This window comes from Cololabis saira, chromosome 6 (assembly GCF_033807715.1).
Source record: "Cololabis saira isolate AMF1-May2022 chromosome 6, fColSai1.1, whole genome shotgun sequence".
Classification (NCBI taxonomy): domain Eukaryota; kingdom Metazoa; phylum Chordata; class Actinopteri; order Beloniformes; family Belonidae; genus Cololabis; species Cololabis saira.
Genome location: NC_084592.1, coordinates 33,700,672 through 33,716,533, shown reverse-complemented (window position 1 = coordinate 33,716,533; position 15,862 = coordinate 33,700,672). Strand labels below are relative to the sequence as shown.

The following is a 15,862-nucleotide window of genomic DNA, read 5'->3' as shown; positions in this document are numbered from 1 at the left end:
TTGTGTTGTGAGTTTATAGAGTTAACTTTTGCCCGTCTGTTTATTGCTTTGTAAAATGGAAACATAAATGTGATTGTTTTTGTTTTCTTTGTTTTACAAGTTCTCACATTGATTTATGGAGCTGGTTTATGGAGCTGATTTTGCTGGAACAGCAATACATATTAAAACCATCAGTCGAGTCTCTCACCATCTTTCGGAGGGTATGCTACAGAAGAGTCATTAACTTTTGCCCATGACTGCAGAAAGCCTTTTTTCGTTCTTAAAAGATCATGACAGCACATTTTTAAGTTTCCAACGTCGCATTTGAACCAATCACAGAAATTCTGGATCAATATCCTTTGGGCAGATGAGGCCAAAGTGCAGATGTTTGGGCATAATGCACAAACATGATTAAAACATATTAAAACAAATGAATACAAAGGCTTCTTACCAGCTGCCAAGAATTGAGATGGAGGGATTATGAAAGGAATGGCTTGTTTTCCAGTCATAGGACCTGGAGACTTTGTAGTCACTGAGTTGACCATGAACTCTTCTGCTCAGTAGAGTATTCTACAGTCAAAAAGCTTGGCTGAAATTGGATATTGACAGGACATCCATGACAGAAAATCTGCAACAACATGGCTGTAAAAGAAAAGAATCAAGGTGCTGCAAGGGCCCTTCAGACCTCAATCCAACTGAAATGCCATGTCTCTTCTTTTTTTGATAGAGCTATGAACACAGATACATCTGCAAACTTTCCACTGTACGTTTCTGTGCACCATGACAATTTATTTTATATCCAATGATTTTCAGCCTCTTTCAAATGGTCTCCATCTCTATTATCACATTTTCAAAAAGTGATATGTAAAAAAATAATTATTTTCTTGATCTTTAAAATATGGACAATGGAATTGGGGTGATGTTTAAAAAAAAGTACATGTAATTTAAAATGTTTTAATTGACTAGACCCAAAACATACTATTATTAAACAACAATAATAATAACAAAAATATAATAACAATAATTATAATAACACAATCATATGCTGTGACAATGCACCTTCCTATAATCATGTCTACCTCAAACTGCTGCACCTTTAACTTTTTTTAAATTGTATATAAGAGCTGTCATTTGTCTATTACCTATTTACTATTACCTATTTACTGTACAGTGAGCGAAAATAACAGAGTCAAATTCCATGTCTTGTCTGACCTGACCTGGCCAAATAAACATGATTCTGATTCTATTATCCAGTTGTTGATTAGTAATACTTTTTTGAAAACCCTGTGAGTGACATCGTGCACCTGCTCATTATAAATTAGCCCACGCATCACTGATGCCAATGAAAGCAGGAGCTCTAATCCTAATTCAAATCATCACAACCTATCACATTTTTCATATGGCTAAAAATGTTTATCAATCTCTATGGAGCACTGGCTGAGTTGTTAGATGGAGCTTTCATATTGCTATATTGCTTCTACCAAACTCTTCTACCCCCACCCCCCCTACCCCTCATACTTTCTTCTTCTTCAGAAAAATATCTTGTTAAAAACAAAACACACACACACATTATACGTTTAATGTAATGACTAAAAAATGCACTGCTGGCAGCTCTTAGTAAAGTTCCCATATCTATCAGGGCGTTCTCCTTAACAGCACTGACCTAAGTCTCCACGGTTTTAAAAATGCTGAAGGGACATGTTACATATCTCCACTCTGAGTTGTGTGATTAAGATGAAACAGTGGGGGAGTAACAAGTAAGGGGACTGCAGTCCAGGGAAAGGCGAAAGGCTGGGAGAATATGCTGATTAAGCTTGAGAACGCTGGTTAGTGCTCCTGTGTTGGCGAGCATCTGCTCAGCTGAGGTGTCTTGGAGAAGGACAACATGACATGAAAAGAAGAGGATGAAAACAGCACTGTCGATCCATTAACCTAAAGTTTACTACATGATTTGGGAACGAGATAAAGTAACTGAGCAGGCAGCCGCTTGGTTATTGAAAACAGATACGATCTGTATTGAATTTGTACTTTTAAAACTTGTGAAACTTTTTTGCATGTTGTTTGTCCTTTACTTTTGAAAGTGATTTAAGTACAAAGGCAAATACAGTCTATGTATTTGTACTGAAACATCGATGCTAAGTCATTCTCTCAGTAACTGTGGAGTTTGAGAATAGAGCCATTTTTGAAAAAGGATTTCAACAATACACATCATGAACAATATGGATCTACTGTATGTGGGCTGATGGCCATCTGGTTAGGGGCTGTGCAGTGTCTCCTCCCAGCAGGCAACTAAAGCTGAGCCAAGACCCCAGGCCCAACACCCTGCTGGACTTTGAAATCAGATCTTTATTGTCCATAAAGCCTCAGCCAAGTATGAAGAATCAGCCCTCCCTAACAAAACACACTCATCCAGCAGCGAGGGGGACAAGATGAGAGAAAACATACAGAGGAATAGAGAGGGCAAGGTGGTTTAGAGAGAACGGACAGTAAAGCGTGGAGCAACTGTCAGGCTGATGTTCAGAACCATGCTGCAGTTATTTATGGATCACTGAGAGATAACTTAATTTTCATAACTTTCTAATTTTGCTGTAGTTGGCTCCAAATCACATAACAATACAGCAGTCTCCTAGGAGCTCAGCTTTGATAGCCAAACATTTCAGTTTGTTCTATTGTGACAAATTTATGTTTTTCAGCTTTTTTTAATTACTTTTGATCTCATTTGAGAAATATTAAACATAAAGTGAGAACATTTGCGGGTGATCAACATAACAATGCAAATTGAAAGAAAAAATATATGAATATAGCTACAAAGGATTTATTTTGAAAAATTATTTAATAAATTATTATATATTATTTAATTAAAGTAGAAAAGCTTTATCTCTAGCCTGCATCTTTTAACACATATGCCCATAACAGAAACTAGAGCTTGACATGACAATGCCTCAAAAACATGAATCAAATTGTCCAAATAAATTATTCACATTTTTTTTACCGATTTGCTTGCAAATTCTGTGCTGGTGATACAATAATTCATCAGAGTGCTCTAACTTACAACAATTACAATGTGTTTTTGTTCCATTTGGGTTCGGAACCCTGAAATATACGTTCATAGCTACAGTATGTTCTGCAGAGGAAACTTCAAAGAGATGCATACTGTATCTAGGACATAGAGCAAAGGTTCTGGCAGAAAGCATCAATGAAACATTGACTACACACTCTCCAAGCACCTTCTTTGGAATGCCTGTACATCTGCTTGTTCATTAAATTATATCAGCTCTACTTAAGTAAGCCATCTTGTCAAATGTGAGAGTCCATGGGCACAGGGTCCCCAATGAGATTGGTGAAACTTAGCCTGAGCTCTTAAATTTTTTGGGCATGTGTTTTTGTTTGGGTATGAAAAAGTAAAGTGTTTTTTCATTGCATATCAATTTTCATTAATTCATTTTCTATTCAGGGTTACAGTATATACAATACAGTTTGTAGTAATTATATGAGGACCATTTCCTTGATACATCTTTGGCCTTTGATGTCTATTAATAATGATTAACTAGTAGAATCTACCTGAAACTTACTGCTAATTGCGCACTCCCTCATAGTTACAATTTACCATCTTCTAATAGTTACATCCAGCAATGTCTTCTGCCATAAATCATATCTAAATGTGTACATTCTTGTTTACATCAGCATATATCATTTCAAAGATTGGTCCTCAACAGCTCACAAAATTAAGTTAATACAACCTGAGAAGAACAACATGCCACTATTTACTTAAAGCTAATCCAAAAATAAGGCACAAAAAAGGTAGATCTCATATTTACACAAGAGTATTCTTGGTACACAGTGGAGGTCCTGGTCATAACTTGAAGATGTCCAGGTTCTGCAACTGAATGGGCCTAAATCGCCACCCTTCCACCACAGTGCTTGATAGTTGGTGTGAAGTGTTTGTGCTAAACATGTTTGTGTGCAGCCTGGCAATGAAAGCCTGTATACTTGCTTTACACTTGGAAAGGGGATATGCTCCAACAGCCTCCAGTGACACTGAATAGAAGCCGGAGGATGGATGTGTGGATCTTCATTGAAAGAAAATGATATACAATATATTATAAAAAAAATAATCCACTCCTTTTCTGTTCAGCACTGTAGCCAGGCTGACAAAGAGCCAACTCTGTTGAGCCGTGCATTCCTGCAGATCTCAGAAGTGAGGATTTTGAGTTTTTTATCAGTAATATCACCAGAATTAGAGAAGAAAACAACCAGGCCCACCGGGCAGAAGCTCTGGGCATTTGTTCAGCTTTAGCGACTATCTGATTCTAGACTGTTTCGTTCCTATATACCTCCCTGGGCTGACCTCAGTCCTCAATTAAGCTAAATCATCCACGTGTAAGTTAGACCACACCCCAACTCGAATATTCAATGTTATCTTTCTTATTTATATGACAGTATTGGATAAGATCAACTCATCCCTAATTTCAGGATACTTGCCACAGGTTTTTAAAGTTCCAGTAATTAAAGGTTATGGCAAGGGTGTGTGGTGGACCCTAGTGCAGCACAACGGCACGGATTGTTTAGTAAAAGTCACACACAGCAGGCAATAGAGCAGAGTTCAGTCCTCAGGATCGTGGTAACACTCGGAGTGGCAGGACAGCGAATACCAGAAAACAGCTGGTGTGATCGTTGAGCAGATCTGGAAACCGGAACACAGGAGATGAAACGCCAATCAGTCAGAGGAATTGCCAGGCAGCCCAGGGAGCAGGCAAACAGAAACAAGAGACACTCAAGCAGGGTTCGTGGTCGGGGACAGAAGCCTGAGGTGTTTACTCGGACGGAGACCGGCAAACGGGTCGGGAACAGGCCGGGTGGAAACTGGGTGATGAGTCCAAGGGTGAGTGCTGGAAAGACTTGCATAACACAAAGAGCAATCTGGCAGAGACAGGCTGGGAGTGGAGTGCTTAAGTAGAAGCCCTGGGCTGATTTCAGATGTGGCGCAGGTGTGGAAGGCGGGAGAAACCATAGTGACAGATGAGGAGGCGGAGCTGGCAGGTGAGTGAGGCAGGGGAGTGTGAAAGACAGGTATGGAGCTCGGATGGATGTGACAGAACCCCCCCCCCCCCCCACACACACACACACACACACACTTAAGGGACATCGCCTGACGTCCCAAAACGATGTCACCAAGGGAGACAGTGGGAGAAAAACCTTAAGCCAAACAGTGGCTAGGAAAAACTCCCCTTTAGGAGGGAGGAAACCTTGTGCAAGACCAGGCCCATGAGGGGGGACACTCCTGCCGAAGGCCAGCTGGACAGAGCAGGAAAAGAGAGAGCAGATAGAGAGAATGAAGAACAGAGAAAGGAGAGACACAGACCTAATGGCTAGGTGGTGCACTACAGGGATGGCTATATAAGTAGATGTGGACAGCAGACACTGAGGTGGTCAGAGGGCGGGACTGCAGGTCAAGATGTCAGCAGGTGTCCAACAGACATCCATACAGACAGGAGGAAGCAAGCAGTGACATGATCAGAGGGTGGGACTGCAGGGCAGCATGCAGCTCCTGAATCTCTGGCCTACAAACATGCACAGAAGAAAAAAAGGAGGCAGACCAGTACAACAAACTACAAGGACAATGGAGAACAATTATATCCATGAGAAACTTCTAATTAATAACTGAGGGTTGATATGAAGAAAGGAAAGAGAATGAGGGGTCATGAGCACCACTCAGTGGATGATGTTGGTGTCCCCTTTGCAGCGCAGGTCTATAGCAGCATATCTACAACAAAGCTATCTTTAAGACAAACTGTTTAAACGACAAATCCTGATCGAAAATAACACCAGGCTTTCGCACGGTAGTACTGGAGGCCATCGCAACACCATCCATAAAATTCCTTCCTAAAATGCTTGGGAACAAAAATAATAACTTCTGTTTTATCAGAATTTAGAAGCACAATATTAGTGGACAGCCAGTCCTTGATGTCCCTGGCCTAAGACATGCCTAAAGTTTAGCAAACAGTTCTGTTTCATCTGGCTTTATAGACAAATAGAGCTGTGTATCATCAGCATAGAAATGGAAATTTATGCCATGATGATATATTTCCCAAGGGCTGCATGTATAAACTGAACAAGATTGGCCTGAGCACTGAACCCTGCGGGACACCATAGAAGACCTTCGTCTGTTCTGAAGAAACCTTGTATACATGAACAAACTGGAATCTGTCAGATAGATATGATTTAAACGAACCTAAAGCTATCCCTTTAATTCCAACGACATGCTGATCTACAGTGTCAAAAGCAGCACTGAGGTCCAGTAGAACCAGTATGGACACTAATCCCTTATCTGAGGCCATAAGAAGGTCATTTGTGACTCAAACCAATGCTGTCTCTGTGCTATGATGCATTCTGAACCCTGATTGAAAAACTTAAAATAGATAATTTCTGTACAAACGGTCACATAACTGGCTTGCAACTACCTTTCCCAGAATTTTAGATACGTACAAATGGAAGGTTGGAAATTGGTCTATAATTCACTAAAATGTTCCCTAAACGGGAGTTTTAGTTTCCACTGTTTGGCTTAAGGTTTTTCTCCCTCTCGAGGAGTTTTTACCTGCCAGTGTTGTAATAATTGGTCAGAGGTCATGCTCTGCGTCTCTGGAAAGCACCTAGAGACAGCTTGTATTGTAATAGTCTTTACATAAACAGATCTCGATGACAAGCTGATGATAACCATTATTTGATTTTAAGTTATTATGCACTTTATAACTTAAGAGCTGAAAAAGTGTGTTTTCTTTTTCACGTGATTTTAAGTCCACTTGAGCTAAATGATTGTGTTGATTGTGTGCAAACTGAACAATCTAACCTTTAATACAGCAGAGGATAGCCATCAGTTTATTTCCACTTGGACGCAGTAAGCTTTAAAATTTTCCACACCATGAAATTGCACCTGACATGATGGGAATGCTTTGAAAGGCACTGGTTCTGTGAAATCAAACATACCACAGCCAGATTACCTGAAAGAAAGCTTCACCACTGAAGAGATACAGAAAAGAATTCAGTCTTATTATAGAAGATCCCGTCAGTCTGTGTAGTCGAACTCTTTTTTTGATTCTCAACCGCATGCCATTGGATAATTGAATTACAGCCATAAATGTTCTAAATACGGGTCAATATCAGTTGTAGCTGTGGTTACTGGGTAATCTGGAGGTGGCCAAATCTAATTCTGTGAACGAAGAACACATAACTATTGCAAGCAGGAAAAGACCCAAAAATACTCATTTGATTTTGGTCAGCATAGGGAAGCTACTGTGCATCTTACTAACTGTACAATATCTTATTGTATTTATCAAAGAAGAACATGTTTATGTCAAACATTTATAAAGATACTAGCAACACCGGAATAAAATAAGGTGACTTCAGTTGGAGGTAAAAACAAACAGTACATCAAAAATCATGTGTGGGAATGCCATATCAAAAAGTATAATATAAAGAATAATAAGGGGCACGGTGGCGCAGCAGATAGTGCAGGTAGCTGTCTCACAGCAAGAAGGTCCTGGGTTCGATTCCCGCCGGGAACGCTGTGGGCGCTGAAGTGCGTGTTAGTTCCCCCATGACTTCAGTGCCCACACCCTGGGTGGGGTTGGCGAAAGGATCTTTCTGTGTGGAGTTTGCATGTTCTCCCTGTGTTCCCCTAGGTAGCTAATGTGAGCTACCCTCACAAAAACATGCAACAGTCCTGGGCTATACATGCCCCCTCTGGCCAACCGGGGCGCCAGATGGGGTGGGGAGGACCCGGCCGGAATAACGTGATCCTTCCACGCGCTACGTCCGGCCGGAGAAGCCCCACCCTGTCTGGTGAAAAGATGCGGCCTGCTCACTCCTCAGGTTAAGGAGGAGACCTGAGCTCAGTGCAGGGCCCTCCCGGGGTTGGTAGAGGATGGCAATGCCCAGGACTGTTAGGTAGGAGCACTGGGTGATAAAATGGGGAAAAAACCGGGATAAAAATATTGAAAAAAAAAAAAAAAAAGAAGAATAATAATGCCACTGCATAATAATACATATATATGCTTACTATGGGAATTTCGCTACACAATTTTACACTTCACCACTTACCACTGACCAGCATTTTACTTGGTTTTACTTTTAAACATCAAATCATCCACTAAAACTCATTAAAACCTAATTTAATCATTTAATGTCAAGTATGTGAAAACACGTGGCAGCACACATGGCTCAAATGTGACATTCCTCATTTCAATATCTGCCTCGCTGAATATACATGCCACAAAATCTGAATTTATGAGAAAATTAAAAATAAAGATTAAATGATTAAATAAAAATGATGAAATGTTAAAGACGTTACTAATTATAGAGATAATTTAATACTGAAAAAAACAAAGTGTAATGATTTTGAAAGGCTCATTCAACTGAAGAGGTTCCATCCATCCATCTATCTAATTTCTATACCAGTTTAGCCTTTGCAGGGTCACGGGGGTCTGCTGGAGCCTCTCTCAGCTCATTACAGGCGAGAGGCAGGGGTCCACCCAGGTCGCCAGTCCATCACAACATATAGTGATAGACAACCACACTAACTGAAGAGGTTAATATAGCTTTTTTTTTTTTAAATACAAATGAAGAGACTCCTCTTTGCCAAAAATCTATAGTTAGAAATACATTTTATTTAAACATTACACATTCTGATGTGCTGATTAAAGTTTTATTTTTCCAAATCAAGTTTTGCTCCCATCCTACTAACTATGTGAAAGAACCATTGGCTGTATGAAAAGAACTGGACAACGCCCAATGTCACCACCCACAGACTATATGAACGATCCTTTGAAGCATATTTTTTGGGACAATTGGATAGTGTCTCATTAGTAGCACCTGACTGCCAAATCCCTGTTGATCAAAAAACAGAGAAATGCAAAATGTCCACCATAGTTCAATCAACACAAGCAAGCTATTATAGCTTTGCTCGTGATGCTCACTAATGTTACATTCACTCTGGTCAAATCTGTCAAATCTATCCTCACTTTTGATGTTACTACAAAAACTAATGCCTGAGCTGAATTGAGGGATGGCAAGGCTCCCATTGAGCATTACCGGCACTTCAAACAGCCAATGCTGAAGGCAGCTTAAGTTATAACTAGTTTTTCTGATCAAATTTGATGTTGGGGTATTGCAGTCTCCATGGCTTCGTCACAGTTGGTGGCCAACAGACATCCCATCAAAGTTTATCACTGACCCTTACCGGTCAACCTGGAGGGTGGCTCAGTTTACTGGATGATAGCCCATCTCTGTTTGGGCTTCTTCACCAAAGCTTCACCAAAACCCTATAGGCTCTGAAACCTCTACAATTCAACGATGTTTGTGTTGGGTAATGGAATGGAGACTCATAATGAAAGACAGTTGTACTTGTCTGGGTGAGTTTGCCTTTGTTGCACTTGTGATTAATTGCAGCACTGCTGTGGAACGTAGGCGGGTGACACAGCTTTTATGGGCGACCACAGTACAGTGGTATTGAGTTTCAGTGGCTGTGCCCTTGGCCAGATAGGTGATAATAAACCCTCCTGTCCCCACTCTCAAAGCGCACACACACACACACACACACACACACACACACACACACACACACACACACACACACACACACACACACACACACACACACACACACACAAACAAATTATGTACACTTTCCGATGCTGAAAACTTTATATAAAGTACCACCATTAGTAAAGGCTGACTCCCTTTGTATATATATAAAAAAAACGTTGCTTGAAACAACTTTTAGATCACAAACAGGTGATAGTTAATCTGAAAATAGACAATACACAGACACAACCTTCCAAAATGTTAAAGAGCACAGCAGTGCCGGTGTCACATCTGTCCTGACGTCAGCTCACGGGATTTCAGGTATATGTGCGTCTGTCTGTCCCATCTCTGCTCTCAACTGGGATTCTGCTCAAACTAAATCCAGATTCTTCCTCCCTCTCCAAGTGACAGCCAGAAGCGACGTCACTCTAAAGGCTGATTTATGGTTCCGCGTTACACCAACGCGGAGCGTACGCCGTAGGGTACGCCGTACCCTCCAGCGTAGGTCTGCGTCCATTTAACGCGGAACCATAATTCGCCCCTGCGCGGCGGAGACGCCTTTACCTGCAGCCGGTGGCACCAAACGGTCCGCGCGTCTTCATCCGCGCGTCAGTCCAACATCCTCCCGCACCCGGAGACACGTTCACACCTCAGAAGCGCAGCTGTGCTTCTTTCTGCTCTTTGCCGTCCTTATTTACTACAAATTAAATCTGATTTTAGGGGAAAACTTCCGAAATAGCGGCGCAAAGTTCTCCGAGACGGTGCCGGAGCCTTTTCGTGCGTATTGCCATACAAGACTTCGCTTGCTGCTTTGTTTTCTCTTTTTCCTCCCCTAGACGACTTTGAAAGCCTGTAGTGTGCTCTACAGATGGAGCACGACGACAGTGAAGAGGTTAACCACACCTTTGGAAGCGGACATCTCTTTCCAAGCCACTTGACCAGCTTTGTTGCGCATTATTAAGATGCGCCCTACAGAGGAGCTGAAGGACAGCTGCGCTCTCGCGGTCACACTCTCTCCAGACAACTGATTTCGTGCCGCCAAGAAAGTTCCTCAAAACTCCTATGTATTTCAGGAATAACCCCACTCGCTGCTGGTTGAGCTCGTTGCATTAAACTCGTGCAGGGGAATCCCCTTGAGGATTTTGCAGCCGTCAACATGACTGTTCGCCTTTCCCGGATCCAGCTTGCCCTCTTCTTCATCTCGCTCTGTCCGCTCAATATCATCGGGCTCTGGTGGTAAGTTCCCACGTGTTTTATGTGTCTCTTTCCCCGTGACAACCACGGATTTTGATCATCACCTTATACGTGTTTCTTGATAGTATCAAGTATTGTTGGTCTGTGCGCACAATGGGGCGATCCTGTCCTTTTAAAATATATTTGTCAACTGTACTGTCACTCAGGATTATATATCAACAGCTCTCACAGATAATTTAAATCAGGTTAGCTTTGTTTTGACAATTTGTTCTTGATAATCATCCGTTATCAAAATATTATTTATTTGACAATTTACAGAGTGACAATACTGAAGTCAATTCAATTCAATTCAATTCAGTTTATTTGGGAAGGGACAGTGTACATTCATATACATTTAGAATTAAAAATGCAAATGCACCCAATTTTAGCTACAGAGCTAGTTTCCATTGGCAGTCCCCCGGCTAAAAATATAAAAGAAAGACAAGTTAAACAACAAGTTAGAACAAATACAAATAAAGCGTGCAAAAAGTTTCTGTTCTTGTTATTTTGCTTCTATTTAAGATAGAAGGAACAGGAGAACAACCTGATACATCAATCTTCATACTAACACGATCTTAGATATTTACATATATTGCAATAGTGAATACATTACACGAATGAAGTGAAAACAAAAAAAGAATAAAACCAGAAGCCTTAAAAACGCTAAGTTAAAGCTGCATCCTTTGGAACATTAAGGAGTTCATAGACTAAGAGAGATTAGGCAAAGAAACAGAAACGAGAGTTGTGTGTGTCTGAGTGTTCATTGCCTGAAGTCAGTGAGAGGACAGGGGTTTGGTGGAGGTGGTGGTAGTCATGTGTGTCTGTCTGTGTGTCTGTGTGAGAGAGAGTGTGCAGAGAGAGCTCAGGGTGAGGAATGTCAGGTGGCCCTCTAGGCAGTGGATATGTCATCATAAAACAATCCATACAGGCTCAGCTTGGAAAGGTGTCTGACAGTCCAACAGACAGACGGGTCCAGCAGATGCCGATAACATCCTTTCTGTTTACATGGGTCTCTGTCTCTCTGCGTGATGCTTTTGCTGTCTTTATACGCAACCTTTTATTTGAAAAGATCAAATGTTTTTGTCCTCATCTCACACGGCAGATGCAAACTCACACACTTCTGCAGTGCTTGAAAATGAAGCTTTGTGGTTTTGTTCTGTTGAATCCTCCCACTGTTCATTCAGAGCGCAGTCAAGGTCAATGTGGGATGTAGAGTCAGGGAGGCTTTGTAAGTCCATGTGCTGGCATGACTGGGAGATGGCTTCTCTCAAATAAGTCATTTTTACTTCACTTATTTAAGATTACGTAAATGGAAACCTGTGGGGATAATTTGAATTAATAAGAATGAAAAGTAGTCAGAAAAGACATTGTTTAGTCCAAGCAGTCCACCAGTGGAATGAATGCTTGAGCCTTACCGGTAAAACTAGTACTGAGCTGCCCAAGGCACAGAGGCACAGAGTCAAGCTTCAGGCAACACTGAACAGGAAGATACATTTTTTCTTCATCTAAATTATCAGTTTTAATTTAATTTGAAGGAACATTTGTTTACCTTTATGAAGTGTCATCTAGCTCTTGCAGTCTCCCATCCACACTATGAGCAAAAAAACCCCAAAGTAACTTTGGATACCCACTCCTGTCTCTATTGGAACAGCTGTGTATGACCTTACCGCGCTGTGTAAGGAAACTAACACCTTGCAGAGCTACAGTGGGCATCGTGGCAGAGACTCAAAAATGTACTGACAGAAAAGAAAATGAAACGCGACTGGGATGTGTACAACTTCACAAAATACATGCAAATACCTTGCTACTTTTTTCCTGCATAGAGAAATAAGAAGCAGGTGCCTTGGTCAAATTTAATAATATCTCGGCCGTCTGACAACAAAATAGTGTTTTTTTCCACATACGGAAATTGTGTTTTGAAACAAGCGAGAACAAGTGTATCTAAACTTTGAAACTGCAATTGCGGCTCTCTGCCACAGCTATGAGTTAGTGGTGCTATACCTCAATCCGTGCTTCAGGCAAAATCACCTGAAGAAGACAGTTGGGGTTCACCCGGTTCACCAACCTGATGGTGGCCTGACTTTGTGGATCTTGAATTTGAGACCACTTGAATTTGATAAATATGGCTTAATCTAGTTTACAAACACACACACACACACACACACACACACACACACACACACACACACACACACACACACACACACACACACACACACACACACACACACACACACACACACACACACACACACACACAGAGCTTCTTGATGTTTCCCTGAGAAGACATAATTTAAAACGGGAGAATGGAAAATCGTATCACGGAAAATTTAAAATGTATTTATCAGGAATTAAAGTATGAAGTGTTCACAAGAAGCCTTTGATGGAGAGACCTGGAATGTAATTAAGGATCAGAGTCAGAGACAGGACTTAAGGCAAGATTAGTTTAAGGAAGATTAATGCATTAAAGGAAAGGAAGATTAAAATTAAATTAAAAAAAGTTTAAGCTGCAAGATTTTAACATTGAATTCATCTTCCTGAATACAAAAAACAAATGAACAAACAAAAGAAAAATACACAAAGAACACGTGGCTTTTGGCCCTCGGTTAGCTGGTTCACACACAATGAGTCTTGCTGGCATAATTTGTCACATATGCCATCTAATTCTTTTGTCAGTCATCCACCAATTACAAACTTAGATGATATAAAATGGCCTGAGAAAACCGTTTGCCATAAAGCAGCAGAGGAAAAGGAAAAGTACAGATCACAGAGGTTAGGCTATAACATTTTTATGTTTACTTTAAAATGAAAAATAGATGTCTGCAATGCTTGGAATCTGCTTTGTGTTAATGTTTATGACAAAAATATACATTTTTGTTATGTAAAAAAATGTTGACAAAATTTTGATTTTGGTAGATGTACTGCGTATCCAACGGCAGTGTGTAGTACGTATAAATGTAGATGCAAAAGTAATCAAATAAAGAGAAAAAAATCCCATTAATTTTATAAAATGGTCAGAAAGGGAGTGATTATCAGATTCAAAGAGCAATTAAGCTCACAGGGGAAGGCAGGAGGGTTTTTTTTAGGGTGGAACACACAATTCTCATATTAGTAGATTTTAAGCCAATTTACAATTTGCTGACAAAAAAAAACCTCTTAGATGGCAAATCAAAGCATTCAAACACCAGTATACGTTATGAGTGAGCCACTCAGAGAAGTATCAGAAAGGCTTGCAGTCATAAAGTCAAGCCATTCCTAACAGCAGACAGGTATTTAGCATGCTAAATGTTTGAAGTTGTTTGTCACCACACATCCAAACTACAGGCAGTGATAGTTATGGGTTAATGTCACCGAGAGGAAAGTAAAATTGCAAAAAGTGATAGATACTGAAAAATAGTGTTATGATTTCAGCTCATAAAAATGCTCTCTTGAACAAGCTGACCAGAGTTTCCAACAGAATCACAATTATGTCTTTGCAGAGTCATGCAGGTTTGTAAGACCAGATTAATAACTATATTTGTAACAAGACTGATTACCAAATAGTCAAAATGTCTATTTGTTTTCCTGAAACTTGCATAAAATCAGCAATTTCCAATTTTCAAATCAATCTTAAGTGATTTTCACGTGAAAGGAAAGACACAAATCAGTTAGTAGGGGGGCAATATTGATTTTATACCTTTATCTGACCATTTCTGCCGTGTGCAGTTTAACAGCAGAATTCAAGTCAAAAACAGAAAGCGACCTGACTCTAGTTGCCTGTTGTATGTCAGAGTCTGACATAATTTATTTTTGTAGAGTTCATGTCACTGTTCAATCGGTTGCACATTCAACAGAACTTGGGACATTTATTTTAAAGAAAGCTGTAGCGGATTAAGCGAATCAACACTGACAAATCAGCTACTTCCTTTTTATCCCTACTGACATACATTGTCATCTTGTTTCACTCACTCACTTGATCGCTGGAACACACACACACACACACACACACACACACACACACACACACACACACACACACACACACACACACACACACACACACACACACACACACACACACACACACACACACACACACACACACACACAGACAGTGACCGACTGTGGTGCAGCCGGGGTGAAGCCACACCTGTGGGTTGCTCTCCAGTCTGCCAGGACAATGATTCTCTCTGTTGAAAGATGCTGGACATGCCATCATACATCACTCTCTCTCTCTCTCATGCCCATTCCTTTTCAGTGTCTCTATCTCTGTATGTCTTTTGAAGGAAAATGCCTGTCATATGGATAGGTTGTCGTTGAGGGAAGAGAGAAAGAGCGAGCTGCAATGAGAGACGCAGAGTGAGAGATATGAAATGCGGGGAGATAGCTGTCCTTTCAGAGCCTCCGCTGATTAAAGTGCTCTAATCATTTGGCCTGAGAGCAGAGAGAACAGCTCAGAGGAGTAAGGAATGTCTTTGCTCTCTTATACTAGTTTTGACTGCATGGCCAACTTTGTTATTTACTGTCACAGATGTGGATTGGCTGTCAGCCTGCCCGAATAATGCCACAGTGCAACAGGTACACACACACACACACACACAAATTCACAGACATACTCACATGCACACTCACACTGTATGTCCGTCCAACTGCATATCCAACCAGTGCATCCTGCTGTATCCTTTTAACATGCACTGAATTTGTTTGTATAGGGCTAATGCTTAACAAAATGATCTTATTTTAGAGAGAAAATGGACAGGTCCCACTACATATGGGGATTGGAAGCCTACTGGGTACAGAGGAGGGCTGGGGTCTGGAGGAACAGGTTCAAGCCCCTGGATTGTAACCGAGGTCAACCACTTTGGGCCCCTGAGCAAGGCCCTTAACCCTTACTGCTCCCTGGGCGCCCTGCCATTGCATGGCAGACCACTGCTCCAATGGGGTAAATGCAGAGATTAAAATTTCCCCATTGTGGGATTACTAAGGGAAAAAATGTATTTATTAAGTCATAAACCATTTTTAATTTAAGTCATCACAATTCAATGGAGTTCAAATTCAAATAACGTCAAGCATGAAAGAAAACAAAAACAGA

General features: G+C 40.9%; 1 protein-coding gene across 2 annotated transcripts in view; it reads left to right on the top strand.

Moving 5' to 3' along the window:
- Positions 1-10,141: 10,141 nt before the first annotated feature.
- The window catches only part of wnt6b (wingless-type MMTV integration site family, member 6b), a 47,197-nt gene continuing 41,476 nt past the window's right edge, over positions 10,142-15,862 (top strand). Inside the window, exons 1-2 of one of the 2 annotated variants that reach the window (XM_061723984.1) lie at positions 10,720-10,794; positions 15,302-15,348. In XM_061723984.1, coding sequence (XP_061579968.1) covers positions 15,302-15,348 — 47 coding nt within the window. In that variant the 5' untranslated portion in view covers positions 10,720-10,794. Of the gene's footprint in view, positions 10,795-15,301; positions 15,349-15,862 lie in introns of both variants that reach the window. The other variant, XM_061723983.1, reaches the window with a different exon arrangement.